General features: G+C 38.7%; 1 protein-coding gene across 2 annotated transcripts in view; it reads left to right on the forward strand.

Annotated features, from left to right (window-relative positions):
- Positions 1-14,880, forward strand: part of GABRR3 (gamma-aminobutyric acid type A receptor subunit rho3) — a 54,163-nt gene that overhangs the window by 36,828 nt on the left and 2,455 nt on the right. For both annotated transcript variants that reach the window (XM_058437620.1, XM_058437618.1), the window contains exons 9-10: positions 2,131-2,283; positions 11,176-11,372. In XM_058437620.1, the coding sequence (XP_058293603.1) occupies positions 2,131-2,283; positions 11,176-11,372 (350 nt within the window). The remainder of the gene's footprint in view (positions 1-2,130; positions 2,284-11,175; positions 11,373-14,880) is intronic.

Raw genomic sequence — 14,880 nt, forward strand, 5'->3', positions numbered from 1 at the left:
ATAATGAGGCTTTCTAGAGAGAGTTGGGCAGGCTCCCAAGCAGGTCTGAAATGAAAAATGGCTTGAGAGAACAGGAAGGGGCTACTGGCTTGGGTTTTTATGGTAGCTAGGGGGTGCAGCTAGGGTGAAGGCTGCCTGTCGTAGGACAAGATGCATGGTTTGAACTTTTCACAGGTGCCAAAAAAGGGAGACCTAGGCTTTTTATTAACTTGCTCAGATGTAGGGCAGAAGGAGAAGAAGTTGGGCTTGAGAGCTTTTAGCAGTCAAACATCAAAAATAGAATCAGACTCTTTATTGTACTACCCAAAATGAAGGCTCCACAGCGTTCCAAGGCAGCACCACCTTTCCTGATAGGGAAATGGACTCCCCATGACCTGCAGGTTCAACTAAAATACCAGCCCTAGGCTAAAACCACAAGACAGAGCCACCGTTTTACTTCCTGGTTACTCCACCCCGCCCCCACCCCACCAAAAAAAAAAAAAAAAAGGACAACTGTTCTTCAGAAAATTATGAATAAAGAAAGGATGCAGTTAACTAATTTTAGTTCAAGTTAATAATGAACAGAAAACCATATACATTAATACTGTCTTTCTTTTGAATTTCTTTCACAGGTTTTCTTATTTCTTTTAACCTCACAGTAGTTATATAAAGTTGTAAGATCAGAGAGCTGTTATTGTACTCTACAGCCATCACTGAAACTCTCAGTGGTACACAGTAATAAATTGGGGCTGTGATATGGGTGATACAAGACAATGAGAAGCTTAAAAATAATTTATATTTTAACTTTATAATGTACTATGTGATGTATATTTTATTACTCCTGGTAATAAAATTGTTTGGTATTCCTGAACATATATAAACTGACTGTTAGAAGCTCAGAACTAGGTAAGGAAGTAAAAGATAATGAGTATTTAATTGAGAATAGGATTTTACGAGTAGAGTCTGCCAGCTCAGTGTGGGTTGGCCAGGTGTATTTCTTAAGCCAAATGCCTAAGTACTTAAGTGATCCATCTAATAGGTTTGCCATCTTGAGTTTCTAAGAAATTACTGCTGAGACTAGCAGAAGGGCTTTCCAACTCTGCAATACCTATGATTTTTATTTTATAACTTTTGACCTATAGTCCCTGTGTTTTGAATAATGTTATTTGAAAATAAACAGCATTTATCATAGAAAAAATAATCTTGCTACTTATTCACAAAAGATGTATTTCCATGTTTCCTCATGTATTGCCTTATTTTAGTAAAGATTTAACAAGATTAGCACATAGTTATTGTGAAATAAAGCAAGGTAATATAAATTAGAAATGTATGAGGAAAAAAAGAAAAACAAGGATAAGGTATTATATATATCCTGGTATGTGGTCATTAAAGAATGATGCTCAGAGAAGTCCTGTGGATGTCTGAAAATTTGGCTTTAAACTTCCTTGTAGTCAATGGGAGAGGTAAACCTGAACAAAATGTGTGTGTGGATGTGACCACAAATGGTGCTTTTAATTAGCACAATTACTATTACCAACATGAGTTTATATAATTTCAATAAGAAGCAAAGAAACATCAGTTGGTTACTTTCTTGCAGATTCATCATACACAAATTATGGTATTCGTGAGACTTTAAAATTATAAAACTAGCTTATGGATGCTGTTTTCTTTCTCCTTTGAATCCCCAGCTGTCTCCATCTCAGGTCAAAATCCAATGACCTAGTACCTACTGTGAATCTTTTCATTCAGATAAATGTTTCTTTTCATTTGTTATAGCTAATAAATGGTTTATTGGCTCTTTTATGCCATTATTAGTCATGTATTGAAGAATTTCCCTCTTGCAGAAATGCCACAATACAATGTATTGTGGAGAAAGATCTTTAGAGGCCATCCCACAAAATATAACCATTATTCATCCCTGAACTGCGGGTTTGGAAGTTAAAGGGGATCTTTGAGTCAAATAATCAAGCAGATTGCAGTTCAGGTGGTTGAACAAACATTGATGAAGTGCCAGGCCCAACTAAATGGAGATGAGTAAGTCAAATTCTGTGTCCCCAAGAGCTTGGAGTCCAAAGAAGCAGGTCATTTCACTAAGTGCAGTGTTTCTAAGGGGAAGCTTGCTCTAATGAAAACTTTGGCTTTTTTCCATAGGTTGGTACAATAGGCTTTTCATCAACTTTGTGCTAAGGAGGCATGTTTTCTTCTTTGTGCTGCAAACCTATTTCCCAGCCATATTGATGGTGATGCTTTCATGGGTTTCATTTTGGATTGACCGAAGAGCTGTTGCTGCAAGAGTTTCCCTGGGTAAATCTTTCCCCATCTTTATAAAATGTTAACATGGGAGAAAGTTCAAGGGAGGTAAATAAAATGGGTCATACATGGAGAGGAAAAGAGAGTGGTGGTTTAGTAGGGATAGTCAGAGATGAACATCCAGGTTGCAGTATCGATCTTGACATCCTCAAGGGCAAATTGTAATTGAGTTCTTTCCTTGGGAACCCGAATGTTAGGGATGAAGTCTTTGCTGAATGATCTGCATTTGGGTGATAGTAAAGAAAGAGGGTGAAATTATGAAGCATAAACAGCGTCACTTTTAAAGCTTATCTCTTTTCTTTTTTAAGGAAACCTCCCCATGCATTATACGAGTCCATTTAGCTTTTCAGGACAAACCCTTACATCACAGAAAGGAAAACCTTCAAACTAATTCACACTATACTGTTAGTGTATTAAAAACAAATTACCTTGGTGGGTTAACAAGAACGTGGAGGGGATGCTTGAATTTGAAAATATGAATACTGATTAGAAATTAGGACTTAACTAAAAGGCCAAAATCAGAATCAACCACAGTGGAATTTCAGGTACAATGGCATATTAGTTGGCAAGAGATTTTAGGTGGAGAGATGTTGCCAGCCTCATTAAGTCACTACACAGGGGTGATTATCTACACCATCTAACATACTATATGCCTCTGTCACACACACTGATTTATGGGAACCATTTCAGACCCACTTAGCAGTTATTGAGATCTTAGAAATTAGAAGATACCAAGCTAAGCACTTAGATGACATGTTACTTAATGAGAACCCAAGAGATAATCCCACTTGCCTTTTTTGATGGTCAGGGCAGATCCCCCTCATTTTATCTGATTCTTTTCTTTCATTTGTAGTGCTCTATCTAGAGAGAAGATTGTTATTATTATAATAATTGTTACAATTATGGTAATTATCACACAATTCATTCCAGAAAGGGTGGTTTGTAAGTTAATGTTCACAAATTATATGCATACTTCAAAAGATCATTTGAAAGACATAAATTATTAATATTAACAATTTGCTCACCTCCTTTCCCTATTAAAATATTCAATCTACAACCATTTGAGACTTAAATATCTTCAAGGAAAAAATACCATCTGAATAAGTAATTAAATTATTTGAACTGTTTCTTCACATCAGAGCATGTGGCCTAACCTCAGTACTGCAGTGTGGCAGCATAGACCCAAATACAAGACCAAGGGCACGTTTCCAGCCCTCAAGACACAATGAGAAAAGCAATCAGTCTATAAAGATTTATGAACATGATTTTCAATCAGATTTCTGAAGTTGACTGCTCTGCTCTTATAGTGTGAAAATGACAGCAATAAGAACTACTTCCATGGAAGGGTGCAGTGAATTGGGAACACTAAAACACTTTTAAGACACCCTTGAAATTCTCTGCTTCTTGCAACCACACCTGATCCCTTAGGGTTAGGAAATTGCTATGCAGATTTATGTAAAATGCATGCAAATCAGAAGTGTCCCTCTCCCACTTTTTAAAAACATTATTTTAATAAGAGAACAGTAGTATTCCTATAAAACTGTTACCATCTCAGGCTTTTGCTTCCTACGACCCTCACTTTTTTTTCAAAGATGCTTTGCCCTCTTCTTCCCTAGCTCTTTGCAAATGCTTAGCTGCCCAATTCTCTGGAAGGTCCCTATGAATACCTATTCATCTGTCCCACTTACCTTTTCTCTTCTGCCTCCTTCCTTCACCTTCTTCACAGCATTTGACATTATTAGGCATCCTCTCCAAATCTAGGACCAACTTTAGTGGTCAAGAGTTCCAGCCTCATCTTCCTCATCTGCAAAATGAAATTATTCATACTACCTCCTAAAGCTCACTATGAGAATTAAATGGGAGAATTAATTAATTTAATCATGTCAACTGCCTAGCTTGATGCCGGGCCCATAGTGTTGGATAAAACCAACTACACACACAATGCATTAGTTTTCAATACTCTCTGCCAGTCTAGTTTTTTTCTCCTCCTGAAGACTTTTTTTTTCCTTTTCTCTTTCCTGCTTTTTCTTCCACTGCTTAAGTAACTCCCTCCCAAGGATCTGCTCACTTTTGACTCTTAGCAAATGGAACAAACTTTTTAATTCCAACTACTGTCCCTACATAAGCATGTTCCATTTGGGTACTTTCAGTTGTATGCTGGACTTCACCTTCAGGTACTACAAACATTCAGACTGTTTAGAACCGAGTCTTTCCTTGGGAACCCAGACTTCAGGGATGAAGGATGTGCCAACAGACCTGTAGCTGGATGATAGTAAGGAAAGAGAGTGAAAGTATGAAGCATAAATAGCCTCACTTTTAAATCTTATCTTTTCCCTTTCTAGGTATTCTCCCATGCATTACCCAAGCTCATTGAGCTTTTCGTGACAAACCCTTACATCACGGAAAAAAAGAACCTTCAAACTACTTCACATTATACTGTTGGTGTCTTAATAATAACTTACTTTAATGGGTTAGCAGGGAAGCCACTTATTCTCTTCACTTTCCTCATTCTGTTCGGGGCCTCCCAGTTTGTTGAGCCTTTCATATCTGAAACCTCAATTTCCTTCTTAATCTTTGGCAGTGATTCTCAGACTATGGCCTTAGGACCCATTTACATTCTTAAAAATTAACGAGGACCCTAGAGAGCTTTTGTTGCTGTGGATCATGTCTATCATTATTAGCCATATTAGATGTTAAAATAGAATTTGAGGCCGGGTGCGGTGGCTCACGCTTGTAATCCCAGCACTTTGGGAGGCCGAGGCGGGCGGATCACAAGGTCAGAAGATCGAGACCACGGTGAAACCCCGTCTCTACTAAAAATACAAAAAAAAAAAAAAAAATTAGCCAAGTGTGGTGGCGGGCACCTGTAGTCCCAGCTACTCGGAGAGGCTAAGGCAGGAGAATGGCGTGAACCCGGGAAGCGGAGCTTGCAGTGAGCCGAGATTGCGCCACTGCACTCCAGCCTGGGCGACAGAGTGAGACTCCGTCTCAAAAAAAAAAAAAAAAAAAAAAATAGAATTTGAAAATATGTATTAATTCACTTAAAACTAGGAATAATCAACTCATTACAAGTTAACATGGTAACATTATATGAAGCATAATTCTTTTTTCTAAAACAAAAACATTTAGTCAGAAGAGTGGCATTTTTAAACATTTTTGCAAATATTTAATGTCTATCTTTATAGAGGGCAGCTGGATTCTTATCTCTGTTTCTTCATTCAGTCTATTGCACTAGGTTTTGGTTGAAATATAGGGAGAAATCTGACTTCATCAGATACGTAGTTTGAAAAGGGAGCACTATTTTAATAGTCTTTCCAGATGATTGTGGATAGCCTCCCTTCACATTACACCAAAATTCAGCAAGTGATAGTTCCTTAAAGTTTAATTGCAATGTGCTATCTGAAACCATGTCAACAAATATTTTCTACTCTGTTAGATTACAATCCATTGGTCTATCTTATACTTTTGATTACAGTCCATTGGTCTATCTTATACTTTGAATAGATTTTTCACTGATGCATTGGTCATTTGGAAAATATTGGTTCACTGAGTTACACAGATCTTCCAAATGTTTACATAATTCATTATACTGGTTTGGATCATAATCTCAAAAGACACAATACCAAATGCCGTAATCCTGAATGTTGAAATCCTGAAAGATCAAAATCCCTAAAGTCTAAATCCCTCAAGTCTAAAATCTCAAAAATCACAATCACAGGATAATTACATCATGTTAGGCCAGTTACTATGCACTATCTTCATGCAATTGCCTATAACCTATCACTGTAATGCACTGTTTCATATAAGAAGTTTTCTTTTTAGTTTTTGGTCTGTTTTTCTTACTTTTTTTTTTTTTTTTTACTATTTTAAATTGTCAGAATTATAATTTGCTATGCTATGTGTTTCATCTTTGCATCATTTCTAGTAGCGGAGATATAAATAAGTTAGATTGTTAGTTCTAATTTGTATTATGCATTTTTGCAATTTAGCTCCATGAAACTGCATTATCATATTAACTTTTTGTGTAAGTATTGTGCATGTATGTAAAAATGTTGAAACTTTCTCAATAAATGAAGACATGTCCTTTTTGTCCATCTGCATTTGTGAAAGAGAAAATTTCATGAGATCTCAGCTCTTTGGGTGACTGTATATGTGGTGGTGACCATCATGGTTTTTGATCGATCCTCAAAAGACTTAGGTTGTTCATCACGGTGTTTCAGATGACCACAGTTATAAAGCTGGGTGCCCACAATGACCCACCATAGTGATATGCGTTTATATGTTTCCCTTTTGACCTATTTCTCTATCAGTATGGTTCATCCGCTCATAACTGTTATGCCTGTGCAACTGTTGTTAGTATACCTGAGTGTTTATGCTTACAGAAACACGTGAGTTATTATTGCCTCGTTTTACTGTGTAAAGTGGCTTATGAAGTGTTATGTCTTTTTTTATGTTTCTTAAATAAATTACCTTTTTAAAGTATAAATAGCTTTTAAATTTTTCAAAATTATTTTTAGAACAATATTTCCAGGATTTTGATCTTTCAAGATTGTGATTTTTAGTATTTTAGACTTTAGAGATTTTGATCTTTTGAGATTTCAACATTTGGGATTATGGAATCTGGAATTGTGTCCTTCGGCATTATGACTGGCTCCTCCTCCCCATCTGTCTTTCTCTGTCAAAATCCTACCATCTCTACATGGCCGAAAGCCTTCAGTGATGACTCTAAGCACACATGGTCTCTCTCATCTTTGAACAAGTGGCACTTTCTGTATCTCCTAAGTAGCTTACTTCCTCTATTTCATGTTTTGCTGTGGGACAGGAGTGGCTTATCTTTTGACCTCTATTAGAATGTGAGCTCCTTAAGCACTAGGATCACTATTACCATTTTGTTGTTGTTGTTGTTGTTGTTCCTTCAGTGAGTAGCACAGTGTCCTCCTGCACATAGTTCATGTTCAGGACGTAGTTGTTAAGTTGCCAGTGTTTAGACCACCATATTTTTAGTTGCTAACTGGAAATGATAAAGGATGATTCATTTGCTGGTGAAGACCCTCCCACATTTGCCATGTTTCAGGTAAAAAAAAATAGAGGGTGCATAGCATAGAAGTATCCACTGTGATTAGGCAATTCTCATAAGAGATAATAGCTACCATAACTTGGAATGCGTGATGGGTCAAAAATACGATTATGTGTCTCCATTCAATTTGGTGTGGAGACAGTGTGAAACAATTATAAAGTTGTTCAAGGATATTTAAATATTATACTTTCTCCTCTCATTTCCACTTTCCTCCTTCTTTCTTTGCCTCCATCATTCCTGCTTGATCCCTCTACATGAGGTATGCCATTCTCTACAGAATGAATTAAGTAATGGGCTCCTTTACTGGAAAACAGATATGGCACAGGAAGACAACCAAAGTTTTCAGACTTGTAGTCACTCTCAGAGAAAAAAAAATCTCCTAACAGGGGATATGCCATATGCTTGGAAAAGTGAATACTTAGGCAACTGGATAAGAGCAGTTCATTTAACCATCACAGAGATTATGAGAATTTCTAATGACAGTTATTTGTACTCTTGCACCACCTTCATGAGAAAATGGTTGTCAGTTTCTGGTCCTAAAGCAATGCTGGAATGTCAAGCCACCTTCCTTTCCTTCATATCATGTAATATTTTCTTTCTGCCTAGGCCTATATGAAAAATATTTTCACTCACTTGAAGGTGAATATAAACACCCCCTCCCTTCAAAAGAACTACCTGCAACACAGTTACTGAGGGGGTGAAGAAATTCAGTGGTTTCATAAGTGATGCCTGTCTTCCCTACTGCTATCATACCAGTCAACAAAACTCTCCACCATGCATGGCTAAAAGCAGCCAATGAAACTGAAAGATTAATAATTCCCCCCAGAATAAAGGGTTCTTAAGACCCCATGCATGTCTTTAAAAGTTAATATGGTGAGGCTGCAAGAGCCCAGGGGAATTGAATCAAAGGGTCAGACTAAATATTTTCTCATAACACTTTCCTAACTATGCGTAGCAACATCAGTAGTGGGGAAGATAATTTTCTAATCCAAACACATGACCTTCCTTTGACTAAATGGTCGCTTCATATAATTCAAGACTCCTTTATTGGGATGTTAACTTTAATGGGTTTGGAAGGAATACTATTCGTCAAGATTAATGTATTTTTGAGGGGTGGCGCAAGACATAATAAGTGTATTTAATGTAGCTATAATACTCCTGACTTCAAGTTCTATTGCTTTAGGAATTTACATCTTAGGTTTCTCATCATTCACTCCCCCTACCCAACAATCCCTCCTCTCCACTCTAATTCTTTTTTTTTATTGCTCATATTAAAGAAGGAAAATTTAGAATGCTGGTTTTAAAATAAATAAGGCTATTGTAAATTAGTTGGATTAAGCACCCTTTTTAAGAAAATGATTAATAGTTTATTGCTTTCTGGCAAATATAGATAGCTCAATTCCTTTTTATTTGCCCAGTAGTTATCAATTTCAAATACATGATGAGATCAATCAGGCATATACATTTGTGTGTTTGTTCAAAATCCTTATTTTGTCCACTAAGCTCCATATTACTGCACATTGAAAAAAAATTAAGTTCTATCTTTTATATCTTAAAAAACCAATAAGAGAAGACATTAAAAATTTTTTAGCTGGGTGTGGTGGCTCATGCCTGTAATCCCAGCATTTTGGGAGGCCAAGGCGGGCAGATCACCTGAGGTTGGGAGTTCAAGACCAGCCTAATCAACATGGAGAAACCCCCTCTCTACTAAAAATACAAAATTAGCCCAGGTGGTGGTGCATACCTGTAATCCCAGCTACTCAGGAGGCTGAGGCAGGAGAATCGCTTGAACCCAGGAGGCGGAGGTTGCGGTGAGCTGAGATCGTGCCACTGCACTCCAGCCTGGGGGACAAGAGCAAAACTCCATCTCAAAAAAAAAATTCGAACTAATGAGGTTAGCACCTAAGTGGGAATATTAGTTCATGATTCCTTCACTTTCTACCAGTGAAATCTTGAACAGAGTAAGACATTGGCATACTGAAAATGTCAGTATGGCACAGTAAAGGCACAGTGTCTTCTTTGTGCCTCTTGGCATAATTCTGCACTCTGAACAGAATTTGCACTCTGCTCCGACAAAATATGGGATAATCCCTTAGCCACTTGCTGCTCCTATTTCTTTTCTGTTATGTGTGGCTAATTATTTACCTAGATATGTGGTAGGTAAATATTTGATAAAAGCAAGCAGGTTTTATTTAATAATCTTGGCTTCAGCTATACCTGTAATGTTAATAAAAATTCCATGCTTAAGAAAATTCGACGCTTCATATTCATTCTTTGCTTCATGTTTATGTAGCAGGTATGTTTTAGAGCCAGGGAATACAGACAGCACCCTCTGATATGCAGATCATTGATAGTACCATTGTTGGGGGAAACCTGGGACTTGATGAGACAGTGGCCTGTGTTCAATATTAAGAGCTGGAATAGCATTTAGGTTTCGTATTCTGGAGTTTAAATCAATGTGAAGGTGAGATTCCAAGTCCTCCTATGGTACTGTCAAATTGCCAAGTTGTGTTGATCTTGATCATACAAACTAAAAACTTTATTTGAAATAGAATGGCTCTATAGAATTGTCATTGTGTTTGATATGGGGCTCTCTCAGATGAGAGCCTAACAGAATTATTACGGAAAGGATAGAAAGGTGTTGGTGAAAGCAGTCCACATGCTGTGGCTGTACATTTAGGAGTAAATCACAGTGCTCTTCCTGCTGTTTGAGACTCTGTCTGTTGACATTACAGTGTCCTCACAACTTATAAAAATCATTAAGGATTCCATTTGCACCTCCCTGGTGGGAAATTAAGAAATAAAACCATGCCAGCCAGTGTACATTTCAAATATTTACATAGTATACTTTCTCTCCAGGCGGTACTCTTGCAATATCCCTCTGAGAAATTAGTGTAGACATTGAATGGCCCTCCTCATGGCCAGCATTTTATTAAGGAAATCTCAGAGTCACTTCTTTCTCCATTTTCCCCCAGAACCTTGATCTTCTTACCTCTGATGCTCATGCCAGAGAACAAAGAAGTAAAAGGAAGAGGGGAAAAAAGGAAAAGGAAGAGGGAAGGCAGCAGAAAGGGAGAAGAAAGGAAGAGAAGGAAAGGGAAGAGGGGGAGGGAAGGGAGGAGAAAGGAGGGGAATGGGGGAGAGAGTGGAAGGGGAAAAATGACTGGAATGTAGTTGTTGCTCGGTAAGTGTTTACAATGAACTGAACCCCTACTTGCACACTTATACTCAGAATCAATGGAACTGTAGTTTCATTAACAATCGACAAAGAGAATAACAATGGCTTTTTAAGTATTTTCTGTGAAAGGATAATATAGAGAATAGCAATCTTGAATGCTACTAAAAATCTTTCAAGAAGAAATAAGCTCCCCGGAAGCATGAAATATTAAACGTAGACATAAAGACAGGTTATAAATAGTAAAAATTGTGAAAGAATGGGAAAGGTTAGAGGAAATGATTTTAGAATTTTTTTTTAATTGAATACATGTTTACCTTTCTGGCATGCTTAGAAGAGGCCCATCTGAGGGTGAAAAACAGAAATGTCAGACTCTGGTTTCTGTGAAGACTTTAAATAAGGGAAGGAAACCTTCTGGACAATAGGGTGAGGGCAAGAAAAAGAGACAGAAAAATCCAATGAGAGTGTTTGTTTAGGCTCAAGATATATACTTGGTCAACATGCACACATCTTCCCTCCTCTTGGATCACCAGGTTGGTATTGTTCTAGAAATGCATCCCCTGGTGTGAATCAGTGCCAGATCCTGGAAATGAATGGCTATATCACTGAGCTTGCCACTATTCTCAAATGGCAGGAATCACCACAGTGCTGACCATGTCCACAATCATCACTGCTGTGAGCGCCTCCATGCCCCAGGTGTCCTACCTCAAGGCTGTGGATGTGTACCTGTGGGTCAGCTCCCTCTTTGTGTTCCTGTCAGTCATTGAGTACGCAGCTGTGAACTACCTCACCACAGTGGAAGAGCGGAAACAATTCAAGAAGACAGGAAAGGTACAGACTTGCTTTGACTATCAGATCCCTTGGGGAATGTGGAAAAGACTACCCTTATCTATTGCCCTCTCTTAACAGTGTTGTAAGCCTTTGTGTTAAGTCCATATGCTTGTCAAGAGGCAAGTTGACAGTATGGTGACAATTTAACATTGAACCTTACCCTCTGCTCTGTGCTGGCTGTTTTCTTATCCTCACACACCTTCATCAGGAGTTTTTGTGTGTGCAAAATTTCTCTCAATATGCTCCTTTCCCCCAACTGTACCCTTTGAATAAAAGGGGTTGACATACAAACCACATTCTTTCAAATGGATGATGATGATAATAATAATAGCTAACACTTAATGGGGGTTTATTATATATTGGCATCATACCAACCATGTAACATATTATGTCAGTTAACTCTTACAGTAAGGTCAGTATTTTATGGCTCTCATTTCACAGAGGTGAAATAAATGCAGCTGGGTGGTAACTTGGCCAAGGTCACACAGCTGAAGAGGAACCAGGCTTTGCTTCTGGGTCTCCTTGACTTCAAAGGCTGTGTGTGCGCTCTCAACCAATAAATGATGTGTTTCTCTCCATCGAGAGCCAGCATTTTTATATCTCTTCTCATCACTCGGGAGAGTGGTAGAGCATAAAGGGAGGTTCTTCCCCCCACAGTATCCTAGGAATGAGGAGCCTTCTGGGCTCTAAATGTTATCCATGTTTTTTGTGACATTGTTTAATAAATGTGGATAGATTGCTCTCTACCTGCTTCATTTCACAGAAGACTTGGGCACCAGTTTCCTGCTTTTACAAGAACTTACATAAGATATTGTACTTCAGAAACTTAACTGATAAGAGTCATTCGTTTCTAGTCTACACTTCAGAGAATAAACACACATACACACACACACATATGTGCATATAGTATATATGTATACATATACATCCTATATAGAGAATATCTATACACATATACCCATAACTTCAATGAAATCTATTCACATTGGTTTTTTTTTTACATGAGCATTTATATGCAACCAAACATTATTTAATATTTTTTCTACTTCTGAGAGCATCTCATACTTTCGGGGTGTTTTTATATCCTCTTCTCACACCGAACCTTCATGTCAGCCCCCAGTATAGATCTTGCAGAGATAATTGTCTCTATTTTATAAATGAAGAAGCAGAGTTCTAGTGAAATGAAGTGATTTGCCAACAGAACCGCAGTTGCAATTTAGATCTGGAATGCTCACTTCATCCTTTGATTTTACATCCTTTCAGTCAAAGCTCTAATAAGAGCTGATTTTGTTTTCTTGCAGATGCTTTCATTTCTTTGCTAGCAGCATGTGACTATGTTTGCCTGCCACTTACATACCCACAGTGAGTGCTATGCAGGTGTAAGGAAACCAGGAGCTGTTAGAGCAGTATGCGGCAGTGGTGTGTAGGCATCACCTGGGTCCTCGTTAAACTCTAATTCAGGAGGTTTGGGGTGGGACCTGAGACTATGAATTTCTAATAAGCTCTAGGTGACGCTGATGCTGTTGGTCTATTACCCATACTGAATAGCAATGATTTGGATAGTCTGTGAAGTGAAAGGTGACAGGAAAAATGTGTAAGGAAGGAAAGAATTTTCTTCGTGTTTTATTTTGTTTTTATACAAGGAGTGGCTAACACAAGAAATAGGCACTGAAGTACTTTTGGCTCACTTCCATCTAGTCCTTTGACTCAAAAATATCTACAATTCCGTGCCCTCACCTGCCACACAACATATGTTCACACTGCCTGTTTTATAGTTGTTGATATTATACACAATTTTTTTGTGTACCACTATGCAGAACTTCTTTTCAGGTAATAAGCATCCTCCATTTTAAAAATTATTTTTCACTTTTTAATTGTAAAATTACTATAACTTAGATTTTCAATCTGAATTGTTTTTAAGTGTGCAGTTCAGTAGTGTTAAGTATATTCACACTGTGGTGCAACCCATCTCCAGAGCTCTTTCATCTTGCAAAACTGAAGCTCTATACCCATCAAACAGCAACTTCCCATATTCCCCTCCCCCCAGGCCCTGGAAATCACCATTCTAAGCATCGTCAGCTATCTCAAATAAATGCAATTATCTCAAAGGAATGTCCTACTTGCCATTCATATCTTTGTGGGACAAAATGAAGAAATGATTGAAGTCAGAAGAAGTGATGGCCGGCCAGGCACAGTGGCTCACGCCTATAATCCCAGCACTTTGGGAGGCCGAGGCAGGCGGATTTCTTGAGGTCAGGAATTCCAGACCAGCCTGGCCAACATATGAAACCCCATGTCTACTAAAAATACAAAAATTAGCCAGGCATGTGGTGGGCACCTGTAATCCCAGCTACTCAGGAGGCTCAAGCAAGATAATTGCTTGAACCTGGGAGGCTGAGGTTGCAGTGAGCTGTGATTGCACCACTGCTCTCCAGCCTGGACGACAGATTAAGACTCCGCCTAAAAAAAAAAAAAAAAAGAAGAAGTCTTGATGGCAAACCAAATCCACCACATCCCAGCTTTGTGTGCCAGGTTAAGTCTCCTAAACCCCTTCTGTGCTTCCACAATGGCGTCATTTCTTCCCCATTTACTTCACAGGGCTGTTATGATGATCAAGTGATATAGTAAAAGGGCCTAAAACCTTTGCAAATATAAAGTGCTATACAAATGGAAGTTCTTATTGTGAGTAGTGCCTAGAACACCTGCCCTGAGGGAATAGGAGTATTACTAGGAAGAGTGGGAACAAATGCAATAGGATGAGATGCCTTGGAAGAAATAGGATGCAATGGGAGGGGCCGGGTAGAAGAAATGTCTGTGGGTTTGGGGGCTAATAGATGACACCTCTCTGTATACATGGAGTTGGAAGCCAGTATTAGAGAGAGAGTCAGTTGTGGGGGCCAGATATATGGATATAACAACATCACCTTCGTTATTGGTAAAGCAGTTTGGAGAATGTTGCTTAGATCCGTGAGCAGGAGGGCTCACTAATATTTCATCACTAGCTTAAATGTACTCACTGTCTTAGTCACTGGCAAAACAAGAATGTTCAGGCCTATCCCTGGAAGGACAGTATCTTTTTACTTCATTTCAGAGAAGAGACCTGGACATCAATGCAGACACCAGATGGAGGACTCAAAAGGGACTGAGCCAAACATGCCAGTTTCTTCTCCCAGATCGCTGATGAGAAAGGCTGGAGTTAGCCTCACTATAGATTCCTATGAAAAAAACAGGCAAAATTGTTTTACCCCACTCACCATCATCCATCACCATCCACCACCACCATCCACCACTACCACCATTCACCACCTACCACCATTACTACTACCATCCACCACCCACAACCATCATCCACCACCCAGCATCATTCACCCTCTACCACCATCCACCAACAGCACCACCCACCACCCACCACCACCACTCACCACCCATCACTTACCACCCACTACCACCATCTACCCCAACCACCATCCAACACCACCACACACCACCCACTCACCCACTGAGCACC

The sequence above is a fragment of the Hylobates moloch genome, unplaced genomic scaffold (assembly GCF_009828535.3).
Source record: "Hylobates moloch isolate HMO894 unplaced genomic scaffold, HMol_V3 SCAFFOLD_4, whole genome shotgun sequence".
NCBI classification, from domain to species: domain Eukaryota; kingdom Metazoa; phylum Chordata; class Mammalia; order Primates; family Hylobatidae; genus Hylobates; species Hylobates moloch.